The sequence below is a fragment of the Geotrypetes seraphini genome, chromosome 13 (assembly GCF_902459505.1).
Source record: "Geotrypetes seraphini chromosome 13, aGeoSer1.1, whole genome shotgun sequence".
NCBI lineage: Eukaryota > Metazoa > Chordata > Amphibia > Gymnophiona > Dermophiidae > Geotrypetes > Geotrypetes seraphini.
The window spans coordinates 22314233-22329674 of record NC_047096.1 but is presented as its reverse complement, the minus strand read 5'-3'; the positions used below and the strand labels follow the sequence as shown (position 1 = coordinate 22329674).

General features: G+C 43.4%; 1 protein-coding gene across 7 annotated transcripts in view; it reads right to left on the bottom strand.

The window, feature by feature from the left end:
- ARHGEF12 (Rho guanine nucleotide exchange factor 12) overlaps window positions 1-15442 on the bottom strand; it is a 161418-nt gene that overhangs the window by 27696 nt on the left and 118280 nt on the right. For all 7 annotated transcript variants that reach the window (XM_033917827.1, XM_033917829.1, XM_033917830.1 and 4 more), the window contains 6 exons: window positions 13742-13856; window positions 12625-12725; window positions 11908-11985; window positions 11509-11584; window positions 10079-10246; window positions 9156-9243 (listed from right to left, as the gene is read on the bottom strand). In XM_033917827.1, coding sequence (XP_033773718.1) covers window positions 9156-9243; window positions 10079-10246; window positions 11509-11584; window positions 11908-11985; window positions 12625-12725; window positions 13742-13856 — 626 coding nt within the window. The remainder of the gene's footprint in view (window positions 1-9155; window positions 9244-10078; window positions 10247-11508; window positions 11585-11907; window positions 11986-12624; window positions 12726-13741; window positions 13857-15442) is intronic.

Sequence of the window (15442 nt, the reverse complement as noted above, 5' to 3'; positions counted from 1 at the left end):
TAATACCATTAGCTGCTGCAAGAGGACAACAGCCATTTTAGAAGGCAGAAGTGAGAGGGCTGTACTCCTACCATGAAGGCCCCCCCCCCCCACTGGATCCAGTACCTAGTTAGGCCCTGGGGGGGAGACCCTTTCCGACTGTCCTGCCAGCCCTGCAGCCCTGAAATCAACCTGCTCTCTGCCTCCCCCAACTCTCTCTCTCTGGCTCCCCGGCTCTCCAGTGCATCGCGCCCTGCCCGGGGCCGGAGCAGGGCGGCTGGGAGACGACCTACCGTATTTTTCGCTCTATACCGTATTTTTCGTGTTTTTCCCCCCCAAAAAATGGTTGAAATAAGGGTGCGTTTATGGAGCGAATACCCAAACCACCCTCCATCCCCTTATTTTAATTCTGGCATCTTCCCTTGCTGGATGCAGCTATCTCTATAGCGGCAGAGCAGTGCCCCGCAGGCCAGATGCGAGCAGCAGCCATCGAAACTGGAAGCCACTGAGGATCCCAGCATGGCGGCGCAGCCCTGACAAGAAAGCAAGTGGCTACGGCAGCAGCTGCGGATTCCAGCCTCCCGCTCTTTTCCCCCTCCCCACATAGCAGCATTGGGCGGCACATCTGGGCCTCAGCCGCCTCCACTGCCGCTCCTCTGACTCCCTTCATATTTGCCTCAGCCCCCGCGGCAGGCAGGACATGTCTAACCAGGGCTCCATGAGGAACGGGCCCGTCAAGCTGCGCCTGACAGTAAGTACTATGTGAAGAAATCTTGCTGAAAAAATATTTTTTCCAGCCTCCTGATCATTCGCCAAGGTGGTAGTTGATGGATCAGGGCAGTGCCATTCTACATACACTGTGAAGAATACACTTGACCCAACGTGGAACCAGCATTATGACTTGTATATTAGAAAGTTGGATTCAATAACGATCAGTGTATGGAATCACAAAAAATGTGCGGGGGCGAAATGTGCGGGGGCGAAATGTGTGGGGGCGAAACATCCGGGGGGCGAAATGTGCGGGGGCGAAATGTGTGGGGGCGAAACATCCGGGGGGCGAAATGTGCGGGGGCGAAATGTGAGGGGCGAATTGCTGGGGGCGAAATGTGGGGGGCGAAACTTCCGTGAACCAACTAGAGCAGGGTTGAGATGGGGTTTGACTTATACACTTATTTGTTGCAAAATCAAACTGCTCAGTTTCATAATCCTTTCATTTCAGTCAGAAATGCTTGCCATGCTGTCTTAAGTTCAGATATTGGAAACAAGGTGGAACAGTAATTTGGCAATTGCCTCCTAGACTATTATAAAAAAAAAAAAAAAATGAAGAAAAGAAAATGAAGGCAGTGGTCAACTGGAACCTGGAAGTGCACTGGCCTGGCCACTCCTAGCAACCCAAGGGATGCTACACTCAATAGTACTGATTCCAGATTCATATACAGTCAAACCTCGGTTGACGAGTGCACCAGTTTGCGAGTGTTTTGCAAGACGAGCAAAACATTAGCAAAATCAGCGCCTCGAAAACAGAGTTTGACTCGATTTATGAGTGCCACCCCCCACGATCTAGCATCCCACCCCCCGAGCACTGAAATGACATCCCTTACCCCAATTGAGCACCATCACCAACACATAGGATATGCCAGTGCCCGAAGATCCTCCCTCTTCTGTGCTGGGCTGGGCGGTGCATCGGAGATCCTCCCTCTTGCCTGTGCTGGGCTGGACTGGGCCTTGAGAATTTGCGCATGCTCAAGGCCTTCTGGTCTCGCTCTCTCTGACATTCTGAATCTGAGAATCTCGAAGAGAGCGAGACCAGAAGGCCTTGAGCATGCGCAAATGCTCAAGGCCTAATCCAGCCCAGCACAGGCAAGAGGGAGGATCTCCGATGCACCACCCAGCCCAGCACAGAAGAGGGAGGATCTTCGGGACCGGCATGTCCTATGTGTTGGTGCTGGTGCTCAATCGGGGTAAGGGATGTTGTTTCGGTGCTCAGGGGGGATGTAGGATCGTGGTGGAGGGGGGGGAGGATGCCGTTTCGCAGGGGGGGATGCTGGATCGCAGGGGGGGTGGTATGGAGCAGCATCGGTGGCCTCAAGGGAGGGGGGACTGGAGCAGCGCTGGTAGCCTCGGGGGGGGGGGGGGGGTGGGAGGGGGGAGGAGGTGGAACAAATCAAAGTGAGTTTCCCTTACTTCCTATGGGTAAATTCGCTTTGATATACGAGCAATTTGGTTTATGAGCATACTTCTGGAACGAATTATGCTCGTAAACCAAGATTTCATTGTATATTATTTTATGGGTAAAAAAGGATTCTGCCTTCTTGGCTTACATAAGAATCTAGAAAGTTTTTGAGCAGTAGTATGCAGATAGAGGCTTATTTCCTTTGAAGGCTTCGGTGTCTTACATTCTGGAATTTTAACAGGATGGTCCAAAGGTTTAACACTAGCGTTCTCTTAAGGAGCAGGTAACAGCTATTTCTTATAAGAGGAGAATTGGCATGGGGCACTCTGTGGCCTCCCAATGTCATAACATTTTTCTGAAGAATTAATTTGTTGAGGTGTCTGGTAATAACTCCCCTGGAATCTGAACCTGGCTCTCTTGGTGCAAGCACAGTTTGAGTCTATTAAGCCACACTGAAAGATCTTAATGCTAAAGATGATTTTTTTGTGTGTGTGGCTATCTATTCAACTTGGAAGATGTTGGAGTTGTAGACTATCATTTTAAAGATCCTTTTCTATTTATATCTAAGGAGAAAGTAGTGCTTTGGTTGGTTCCTTCCATCTTGTCTAAGCTTTGTTTTCCCAGCCATTTTCATGTGCGGCTGATGATATGATCTTCTTGCTAGATTATATAGTAACATTAGAGTGCTTGACGGAGCGTCCCCGTCCACTCTGCATAGAGCTTCTTCAGGAGAATTGCGTTTGTTAGCTTAAACACCGGTACAATTTTCCATATTGTTGCGTTTACCAGCTTTGTAGCTCTTAGCGGAATGCCGGGAAAACAAACCTAAGTACTTTTCTCTGGAAAAACGGAGACTTAGAGGGGACATGATAGAAACTTACAAGATCATGAAGGGTATAGAGAGGGTGGAGAGGGGCAGATTCTTCAGACTGGCGGGGGAAACAAAAACAAGAGGGCACGCAAGAAAACTGAAGGGAGACAGATTCAGAACAAATGCTAGGAAGTTCTTCTTCAGCCAGCGGGTGGTGGATGCCTGGAATGCGCTTCCGGGGGAGGTGGTAGAGCAGAGTACGATTTTGGGTTTCAAAAAGGGGTTGGACATGTTCCTAAAGGAAAAGGGGATTGAGGGGTATAGCTAGAGGGGTACTATAAAGGATAAAATGTCTTAAGTGAAAGAACACTACAGGTCATGGACCTGGGGGGCCGCCGCGGGTGCGGACTGCTGGGCACGATGGACCTATGGTCTGACTCGGCAGAGGCGATGCTTATGTTCTTATGTTCAAGAGTTAAATAGAAAGCTTGATTTTCCCTAACAATGTTTGTTAAGGTTACTACATTGGAAAATACATTAATTCATTTGACTACAAACAAAGTTTGATGAAATTAAACACCAATTAGAAACATCTGGTATTTATAAAAAGAAAAAAATAGAAAAAAAGAAGAAAGGGGAGTCGAAAGGGACCAATGATAGCTTGCATTGAAGCTATATTGAGTTCTAAAGTCATTATAGCCGCAAGTACTGGAGGTGCCCTATCCCCATATTAAATGATATACCAGAACGGTTGTTTTAAGAAATAATTGGGGTATTAAATATGAGGAGGAGGAATTCATTCATGTAAAGTCCATCTACTATTGGATAGGGTGATTAATCAGAGGTTTGCCACAGAAGAAGCTGTAGCATGCAAACTATGGGCTCCTTTTAGTAAGCCGCGCTAGAGGTTTTAGCGCACGTTTAGCACGTGCTGCAATGCCGTGCGCGCTAGACTAACGCCTCCACTGAGCTGGCGTTAGTTTTTGGCACGTAGTGTGGGGTTAGCGCGCGCTAAAAACGCTAGTGCACCTTAGTAAAAGGAGCCCTCTGTGTGCAAATTCTGCCAGGAAGCTATTGACATGCTTTTTTTTTAGAAGAAGAATTTGATGTGACAGGAAATTCACAGAAGTTGGTTGACCCAGATTGATCACGTTGTAAGTAATGAAAAGCTAATTAGTAGGATGGACGGCTATAGTTTTTCAGAGGTAAACAGTAGTGTTCTTCTGCAGTATGAAGGTGTTCTGTAAGTGAGGTATAGATTATAGATTCATCTTTTTTTCTCTTCTTTCTTCCTTTTTATGTTACTTACCAAATGTGCTCCCCGCTATATGTTTTCTTTCTCTCTTTAAAGATTGTAGTTCGTCCCCTTCACCTTCCATACCAGTTATGTATTAGAATGGATAGAATTTGAATGTAATTGTGTAAAAGAGTTTTGTTCTCTCCCCCATTTTAAAAATGTTATACGCTTTGAAGCCTTTGATATTGCGTACATAATAAAAATTTAATAAACTTGAAACTTGAACAATATTCCGATTAAGGTAGAAATCCGAAACCACTTTTGTTAGGAATTTCAGGTGCGCACACAGATGGACATGATTAGGAAAGAATCGAGGACAAGGATAGTAAGATACTAGTGCTTGAAGTTCACTAGTTCAGCGTGCCGACATAATGGTGGTGAGAAAAACTGCTTTTCACGTGAGGAATGTAAGAGAGGGATTGCCTAGTGGCTCGAAAGGATTGTTCATGAATTGATCCAAAACAACACTGAGATCCCATAGTGGAGGTGGATCATGAAGCCGAGATCTGAGATTGGTGAGACTTCTGAGGAAGCATGCCATTAGTTGTTGAGAGACTGGTTTTCCATCCAGTGGAATATGATAGGCAAAGATAGCGAATAAGTGAATATACGCTGAATTTGTCTTGTTAATACATTTGATTGACTTGGGAAGTAAACTTTGGAGAGACACAAAAAAAGCGCCAGAGGCGGTATGCCTCTCTGCAGAGGAGTAGGGTTCCTGAACCTCCCTGCTTGTTGACATTAGAACAGTGTCTCTCAAATTTTTTAGCTCCGGTACACTAAACAGAGCAAATGTTTTTCTGGCACATTCTAATCTAATATAATAAAATGGTAGGACGCGCATGCGCACTAAAAAAATCGTGTTCCCTGATCCGTTGCGAAAACAAGATTGCGCATGCGCGGGTTTTACGTCACCACTTGCTCGTGGCGACTTTCAAATAATAAAAAAAAAATTATGCAGCTGCGGCGGCCTTCCTCACCGTGAATGGTAACGGCTCCTCTCTCGAACTGCTCCAGGATCGAGAGAGGAGCTGTAGCGCCGGCTTTCAACTTAAAACAAAAAAATAAAAAAAAACAACTGGAGATCGGCGCTCTTACCCGCTCCCACTGTGCAACCCCCCCCCCCCCCATGGGAGGATGCGCCGCAGCAAAGTGCTGCACAGGTACTGGAGGGGGAGAGACATATCGCTTCTGCACCGGTACAAACATCCCTCCAGCGTTGGCAGTCGCTGCACGTTAAACAGGCTGCTTCGGACTTTCTCCTGCAGTTGAGTCCCTTTGCCGCATCACTGATGACGTCATCAATGACGCGACAGAGACTCAATGGCAGAAGAAAGCAGAAGCAGCCTGTTTAGCGTGCAGCGACTGCCAACGCTGGAGGGAGGTTTGATATTAAAGTCATCTTGCTGGGAGGGTCACAGAGTCAGCGGGGGTTGGGCTGGGAGGGGAGAGAAGCGTCTGCCTCGGGTGCTTCAGGCAGCAGCAGCATTTACAATTCGCTGCTGTTGCTGGCTTCAGGCCTTCCTCTCTGGCCGGTCCTGCCTAATTCCTGTTTTCATGAAGACAGGACCGGCCAGAGAGAAAGACCTGAAGCCAGCAACAGCAATGAATTGTGAATGCTGCTGCTGACTAATGAAGTAGTTAAATGAGGAAAGGGAGCAGAGGGGGAGAGAATGGCTTGGAGGGAAGGAGGAAGGTATGCCAGACCAAGGCAAAAGGAAGGAGGAGATGGAGAGAGGCCATATGGGACAGAGAGAGAGGGGGCGGACACTGGATGGAAAGAGAAGAGAGGGCAGTGAATGGAAGGGGCAACATAGAGGGTGAACAGTATTCTAGCACCCATTAATGTAATGGGCTTAAAGACTAGTTGAAATTATAAAATTGCAAAACCAATAAAAAATCAAATTTGAGAGTTATTTAAGTTATGTATGGGTGAACAACGGTGAAACTAAAGTAGATAGAACAGAATTGCTAATCAATGCGATGGATGTGCTTATTTTTGAATGCAAATTAACTCAAAATGCAGCTCTGCATTTCATCTGCAGTCGTTCTCTTTTTTCCAATTTAATTTCTGCCAGTGCTGAAAATCCCAGTTTGCAAAGATAAGAAGATCCAAGCGGTAACAAAGCCTTGGTTGCTTTGTTGCTCAACTTAGGATAACTACTTCAAAAAATAAAATTAATTGCTGTTAGTTTTCAAGGACCAGTCACATCAAAGAATGATAGGCGGCTGTATCCTTATGCAAACAGAGGCTCGTAACACTGACAGACTCTTGTGCACAACACTGTCATCTAGTGTATACTTATGAAGGGAATTTTAAAAAATAAAGTAAAATTCTAGAATTTCTTGTGGCACACCTGGAATCTCTTCGTGGCATATCACTGTGCCGTGGCACACTGACATAGAATATCGCTACCTGGTTGTCTGTCTGTATAGATCAGGGGTCTCAAAGTCCCTCCTTGAGAGCCGCAATCCAGTCGGGTTTTCAGGATTTCCCCAATGAATATGCATGAGATCTATGTGCATGTACTGCTTTCAATGCATATTCATTGGGGAAATCCTGAAAACCCGACTGGATTGCGGCCCTCAAGGAGGGACTTTGAGACCCCTGGTATAGATGGAAGGTTCACAAAGCACATAGGTCTAGGTCAGGGGTAGGCAATTCCGGTCCTCGAGAGCTGGAGCCAGGTCAGGTTTTCAGGATATCCACAATGAATATGTATGAGATAGATTTGCATGCACTGCCTCCTTCAGGTGCAAATCTATCTCATGTATATTTATTGTGGATATCCTGAAAACCTGACCTGGCTCCGGCTCTTGAGGACCGGAATTGCCTACCCCTGGTCTAGGTAATTGATGTGTAGATGTAATTTGCTGGGAGCCAATGACTCAAGGTCTTGCAGGGACCGAAATGTGCTCCCCAGTCTGTGTTGGAAGCCTCCGTTGTAATGGTGAGGCAGAGGAGGTTGAAACAGACAACTTTCCTTTAGAGAAGAGTGGATCCACCACTGAAGAGACTCTTTAACCGAGTTTGGTAGTGGAATCTGACATGAGATTCACATCCTCCAGTGGTGCTAAAACTGGGCCCTGGGGGAGAGGGAGCCATCAGTGCGGCTGTCAGTGTGGCAAGTACATGCTGCCAAAGGAAGGAGCCGCGTTAAACAGGAACAGCTGTTTTCTTCAGTGGAAAAGGAATTTTACATGGTCCTGGAGCCTGACAGATTTAGTAGATATTGTTGTCTGAGAAAACTCTCTGTCTGCTTCATTTTTTTTAAACAGTTAGGTTCTTGAGGAGGCTATTGAGGTGGCAGGTTAGCCTTGCCCTTTTTTTTTTTAATTCGGTGATTCCTTGATCCTAACTACTAGAAATTGAAAATATTAATTTAATTTTTTTTTCTGTGTATGTTGGAGGGGTGAGCTGCGACTTGTCAGGAGCGACTAAGAACAAAACTGGCAAGGTAAGGGGAGGCGTCTCAGAAGGCGGAAGTCCCTGCATATACTCAGTGTTTACTGTAGCTAAGGGAGAGCATTGATATATAGGATCAGTCCAGGACAGGGGTAGGCAATTCTGGTCCTCGAGAGCCGGAGCCAGGTCAGGTTTTCAGGATATCCACAATAAATATACATGAGATAGATTTGCACCTGAAGGAGGCAGTGCATGCAAATCCATCTCATACATATTCATCGTGGATATCCTGAAAACCTGACCTGGCTCCGGCTCTCAAGGACCGGAATTGCCTACCCCTGGTGTAGGACTTCACCAACAAGTGTGTTTGCTTCTCCCCTGCTTGTCTCCGGAGAACTGAAACAACACATGCTGTTGTAGTTTCATACATGTGCATATCGTTTTATTCAGAAAATATACCTGTAGTCAAAGCAAATGTAAATTTCTGTCCTTAGACAATTTTCAAAATAAAAGCACATATATACTTTGAAATCTGGTTTTATTATTATCATGAGAAAACAGTGCCTTGTTTAATCAGTCAACCAGCCAACAGCAGCCTCATCAGTTCTATGAAGTAATGCCAGACCACCGTCCAGCCAGATCAGCAAACAGGAGTCAATGATATGAGACACTGTCTGTATTTCTCTACTATCACATAGGTCACTTTGCAGTAAGACTGTAAATAACAAAAACTAGCCAGATGTAACATGACCTAGATATCAAGGGATCAATTTCAAAATGATATAACTAGACAGGAGACGTTTCAGCTTGGTGACATTTAACTGGATACAACTGCTGAATATTCACTCCGATTTCTGCAGTATTCATTGGTTAGTGCCAGGCAGTTGAGCAGTAAAGTCTGGGCTGAGATGGGAGTTATGCAGGCACAAGTCATATTCAGTACCAATGGCCACACAGCTAATGGAGCAAGTAAGTCCAAATAAACAACAGTCCTAACTTTGCCCTGCTAGCTATGTAGGTACACAGCACTAAATAATCGGCCAAACCTGGATTGCTTCTGGGCAAAGTAGGAATGCTATTGAAATGATTTTATGTGTAGCTTGGCCAAAACTGGGCTATCTGCTGATTGATAAGGCAACTGATCGATCAAAATCCTTTCCTGTTATGATGAACTTCTGGCCAATGCATAAAAATAGGATGCATGTAGGTGGAAAAGAGTACTAATGAAAAGTCAGGCTTTAGCTTCTCGTTTTTCGTTGTACATATGTCAGCAATAAAACAGCAGAATACAAACTCATCGGAAGGATGTAATCTGTGATGCCAAGAACCGTAACTGAAGAGTCAAACATGCAAGCTGTAAAACTTGCTTCTTTTAATCTGATGGCCCCCCTTTCAATAATGACAGGGGATCTCCCAAACACTAAGTTTGTCATCCTTTGCATGACACTATAAAGAAGCAGAAATACTCACATAATTATTTTTTACTTACATATTCTTTTCTGAAACTGTTTGTGCTACCAGTTCATAAATCTGTGCACCATTTTCTGACATGGAGATCACAAACAAAGCCTTGTTATCTGCAGAGAAAAGGTAATATTTTCACATTATTTGAATTGCCAAAGTTAGCTTGAAATTAGTTTCTGGTACTCGTACCAAAGCATTTGAAATGACTACAAGCATGACTACTTCAAAAATAGGTTCTGTTTCCAACATTATGCATAGAAAATAATAAAAAAAAGAAACTCTCTCCATTTACTGTCTTTTTTCACTATTCTCATTCTCCCTCTATGCTCCCAATCTGTCTTAAGAGTAGTTTCTCCTTTCTTCATTCCTATTCACTGGTCTCTTAGTTTGGCTTAGTTTGCTTTAATAAAATTTGATCAGAGGAGTTGTCTAATGGTGACAAAAAAGCAGGCTGAGAACCTGGGAAGCCCAGCTAAAATCCCACTGAGGCTCCTTGATATTTGGGGCAAGTCACTTAGGGCTCCTTTTACAAAGGTGCGCTAGCGATTTTAGTGCATGCACCGGATTAGCACGCACTACTTGAAAAACTACCGCCTGCTCAAGAGGAGGCGGTAGCACGCTATTCCGTGTGTTAAGGCCCTAACGCACCTTTGTAAAAGGAGCCCTTAACCCTCCTTGCCTCAGGTATATACTTGATTGTGAGCTCTCTGGGGACAGAAAAATAATATACCTGTTGTACCTGAATATAACTCCCCTTGAGCTACAATGAAAAAGACACAAGATAAATCCCAAATCACTTAATTCTTCCTACAATAGTCTCTAAGAGAATTGCCCTTGTCAACAGTAACCTATCTCCCTCTTCTTTCTTATCATTCACTCTCACTGATACCATTTTCTCTCCACCCGTTGTGCCCAGTTAAATGGAACCACTGTCAATATTATACTGACCTGTTGCAACCTGGCGTACCAACACTGTGTTCAGTTTGATGATGGGGCTGAAGATGTGCCTGCTGTCAGCACTGGATGCCAGAATTTTACTGTGGCATCTTAACACAAGCTTATCATCCTGTTTCTGCAGAAGAACCAAAATGTCCTCCAGCAGAAGGGTGTATAGATCTGAGAAAAGCAGAAATGGAGGCTTGCAATAAACCAAGTGGTTTTTACTTGTAAAGTCTCAATACTTTTCATGGTATAAGCGCAGTACTAAATATAGCAATCGGTACTGTAATGTGTAAAACTGTGTTCTAGCACATATTTTCTAATGAGCACAGCTATAGATAAGGTAAGCTCTCTTATGGCAGTATCCCAGTGCAGGCTGAGTGACTGCAGCAAAAGAAGGCACACTTCCTAGTGAGAAATTCATTATATCCTGTAGCTTCCCTGGCTAGTAAAATTTTGCAGACAGGTGAGGAATATAGTAGGAGCCCGTAAAATGCCTCATTTCTGCTTCAAAAGAGCCAGAAGCCATTTCTAGGGATTCCCCGCCCCCCCCCCCCCTTCTCTTGGCGACCAAGAATGAAAGGGTAGTCACTATAAAAAGAGAAACTCTGATGGCTGCTGCAAAGCAAATAGGACTTCACATGTCCTGCCAAGGCCTGCCTATTGAAGCACGTCCTGAAGTTACCACAGGCACATGGATATATTGGTAGGGAAGCCTGTTGCTTCAGCCCATACGCTTTAAGTAAGAAGGCATTTTAGTTCGCCAGAATCCATGGCCTTTAACCCAAGCTCCTTCAGATAAGGCTTGCAGTGTGGGTGTATATTCTGAACTGTGAATGACAGTTACTGTGTAATTAAAGCTGTGTTCTCTTCTTTTTTTACCTGAGGCAACCTTTTAAATGTTCCTCTCAGAAAAAAACAGCAGCAGCAGTGATGGGGGGGTGAGGGGGGGAAGGGGAGGGAGAGAACTCAGACTCTTCTGAGTGTCATCCCTGCTATAGGATACAATTTTTTTTTCCTGGAGTACAAATCCCAAATGAGGAATCAACTGACACGGTTTTCCAACTGGGTCAGGAGTTGCCTCAGAAACCAGTCCAGGAGCTTGCACAGTTCATCCATCACAATCTCCTGGAGACAGAGTATCTATGACTGCAAGATACCCTTTAAGGGGCAAATTACAGAGAACTTTATTTCTCTGCCTCCATCTGTGGTTCTGGACTGGTCTGGTGAAGATACTAAGAAAATTACTGTTTCAAGATGCATTACATGAAACTTGTTTGTTTTCCCAAAGTTCTTGTGGCTCTGCATGAAGCTACCAAGAACACGAATTGGCAGTTTTCTCCACTATTCTGCTGCTACCCTTTATTAAGCAGGCTTTTTCTTGTATTGAGTTTTTCCTTGATTCAACTTGTGACCACAATGCAAAACCAATGACTCACCAATGGTTTTATCCCGATTTACCTTCCAGGTCAAAGGTCCTTCGTGAACCATCTTCCTCTTTGTTAAATCTAGATTCTGCAACAAAGGCAGTTCACGTGAACAGTAAAATCAGTTTCTGAGACTTTTGTCTTTTAACAATATAGATTACACTATGGAGTAACTTCAGCTCTACTTTCTTCTACCATGTTCTAGCTGGGTAGTTAATTATTAAAATCATTTCATACAAACATTATTGGCTGAGTAAGTCACTAAACTTGACTCCTCCTGACTTATACTAGATCGTACCTCCCCTCCAAAAAAGTAAAAAAACACACAACACAAAGGACTTCTTTACCAGTATAACTGACATAAAGGTTAAGCCCTGTACTACACTACAATGCTTTCATGCTTTACCTTACCCTGAATTCATCAAGCATTGGATCCTCCGCCTGTTTCAGATAGGATAAGTCAAGCCGGCGCTGATAATCTTCTAGCCGCTGAGAAAGACAAGATGAACCACCAATCAATGGCTTATTTTAGCCAACATGCACTCACTATGAAACAAACTACATTTATAAACTACATTTATTTATAAAAACTACATTACATTAAAGGAAATTTGTAGACTGCATAATATCAGCCAGAGTATTATTAACAAAAGAAAGGCTGAACAACCATCAAGAATGACATCAAATCCATTATCAAACTACTCACAGCACAAATTTCTTAAAATAAATACATTTTTAACAATTTATGAAACCCAGGAAAACTAGATCATTTTTTTAAAGAGAGTGGGCTTAATAAAAATTTCTATCTTCTCATTCCCTGCAACAATTGAAAATAAGTATACAAATATGGGGCAATTCCCCATATAACGAGTTAAAGGCAAAAACACAGTTTATAGAAAATCAGACTCTCAACCAATGCAGTTGTATAAGACATGATATAACCGATTCAAAATTAGAAGGATAAAAAATTAGCCTTACGGCCATATAATCTATTATCTATGACCTGCCCGTGGTCAATCGCTCCCTTTTAACATTCCTCTTCTGCTCCTGCCCCTGGATTTCCTTAATCCTGTCTCCCAAATCTGCCATCTCTCTCTCTATTCCTCGACACCAGTCCTTTTCTTTTACCTGTTTATTTTCTGCCTCTTTCACAGCCTGGTTTACATGGTTTAGGATCTGTCGACAGCAATCGGCTGCTTTCTTTACCTTCTCCTTCTCTTCAGGCCGGTCTGATGCAGAAAAAGGGAAAACCGTCACAGTGGGAAGAGGATTCTCACTCGGCTGGCAACATCAGGGGTGAATGGTTGTGCAGAGATGGAGAAAATGGTTGGGCATGTGTCTGTGAGACTGAATTGGTATAAGAAAGTCTTATGGATTCTTCCAGTTTAGGAATGGGTGAGTTTTTCCTCCCTCAAGAATAGATAGTATAATCGGCGAGATCATGCCACTAGTCTGAAAGGGTTATGGCACCGTTTTAAAGAAGTACAATCTGGTCTAGAAACACCAGGGAGGCCAGATGTGATGGACTGCACATGAGGGTGGTGGATGCCTGGAATAGTTCAAAAAAGCGTGGGATGAGAATCAGAAAATACCTTACCCTTCAGCAAACCGCGAAACGCAGACAAAGCTGCAAACTGAACCTGGAGAGACGACCAGGCCAGGCCATCCTCCAAGAAGTAAGGCAAAAAGGTTGAATCAGGTTGGGCAGACTGGATGGACCATTCGGGTCTTTATCTGCCGTCATCTACTATGTTACTATGAACAACAGTATGGCAGAGCATGGGAACTTCATTCACACAAAGAAACCCAACATGGCCATGTTTCGGTGTCTGCGTACATCAGAGCAAATGCTGGGGTCTGACAGCAGTGATTCTGCTTGCAGATTTAAGTTTGAAAAGGAAAGGTTTACAAAAGGCTACTTTGCTCCAACTTACCACTGTAAAATCATGGCATTGTAGAATGCCAGCTCGAATGTTTGTTGGCAGCCCATTTTGTCTGGCCTCTCTGGTGTCTCCAGGTTGATCTTATGGATCAATCTCTTGCCTCGTCAGTGTTTGTCAATACTGTCTTAAATCCTGCTATAAATAGAATGCTCTTGGTGTGGGTTTATCCGAAGCTCTTTCTTCGGTAAATCTATATAGTCTTATTTCTGCCTCTGGAGGGAACAGTCAGAACCCCCAACTCCTCTCTTTCTTAGGTAGGCATCATTTTTTAATAGGATTATTGTGCTACATATAAAATATACCTGAGTACTTTGCGATGTTATCTAGCAGCAAAGGATATTTAGTAAGCCTTTGCATCTCCGTAGGAATGATATCCTTCAACTGCAATCGTCGGCACAGAGGATTACTCTCTGCATCCTAAAATTGAACAGTGGAATTACAATATGCCATTTATTAGGCTTATAATTACTTGTATGTGTCATATATTTATCAAAGAAATATCTATTACTTCACATTTCTGTTAATTTCTCACAAGACAAATAAATCTGACATTAATCATTTTGGCAGCACTTCTGAAACACAACTGCTTTCCCCCCCTCTAATTCTTTAAACGGCTCATCTGATTAGCACAAATGTTTTTCTCTTGATAATGGTACAGCTCAATAAATGTGATGACTGGCTTCAGGGAAAAGAACACTAACAGCTCTTTTACAAAGCCATGCTAGCGGCCCCGAAGCCCACAGAGATTTAAAGGGCTTCTGGGCTGTTGCCGCGCAACTTTGTAAAAGAGGCCGTAACTATTCCAAAACATACCGTTTCTAAGCTGAAAGCCCTGCATGGACTCTGTAGTATCAGCAGCCCAGCCTATTCTTCCAGAAATGGAATTCAGATACCGAATCTGTTGTTCTGTTTAGATTTTAACTGCTTCCTGAATATTAGGGATGCACACAGGGCAGTTTCAGTTCATTTGGCATTTTTCCCTGATTTTGATTTTTAGGTCTGTTCCACACTCAAAATTCATTTTCACTAAACTGTTTAATGCACATTAAACCTTCCAATGTGCACTAATTAACTAAATAAACACAGTAAGGTATAGAACATCCTGACTGTAAAATTGCTTGCAAAAGAATAATTCAGTGACCAGAGAAATAACTTGCCTTGCTGTCCTGTGCTCATATTCACCTAGACTCAGTACAACTGCAGTTGAAGATCTTAGCACTGAACCCTAAAAGCAGCAAATGCAACATGCATCATATCCTACTCTCATTACTCTATAGTAAATTTGATCTTCCTTAATGCATTTGCAACGGATTTTCCCTGAACTGGTCCTTATTGTACCAGTGGAAAAGTGATGAATTATTACAGTATTCCAGCACAGTAAATATCTAAGGCAGAGATTTTTCACATTAATGCACTTTAAAAATTACTCTAGAAAGTATGCACACTCTCTCATTTTGAACAACTTATGCTTTAAACTGTTGTGGACAGTTATAAAATTACCCCCTTAAATACCCCGGAGAGGAAGGAATGGATAGTTTCAATGACTAGCTTATTAAAAATTAATTCAGCATGTTCAGTAGTAAGACAATGCCTTTAGACTACTAATTTTTTTAAACATCTACTTTTAGTTGTCTAGCATGCCTAAAAATATAAGTTAAAATAAAAATCCTCAGGATGTTTAACTAATGGAAAGAGAAAGGGATTTAATATACCACCTGTCTGTGTGGTTACAATTAGAGAATGACATGGGGAAAAAATTTGTCCCCATCCCCGTGAGCTCGTCCCCATCCCTGTCCCATCCTGGCGAGCTCTGTCACCGTCCCATCCCCGCAAACCATCTCCCTTCTGTGTTCCTATTTTCACCATTTCGAAAATCTCCCCTCTGAATCTGTAAACTCCCTCCTGTGTCCGGCATTACCCCCCATGTGTCCATATACCATCCCCATGTATCTCTCCTTTATGTCTCTGTCCCTATGCCCCCCTGCACATAATTTCCCCTCTAT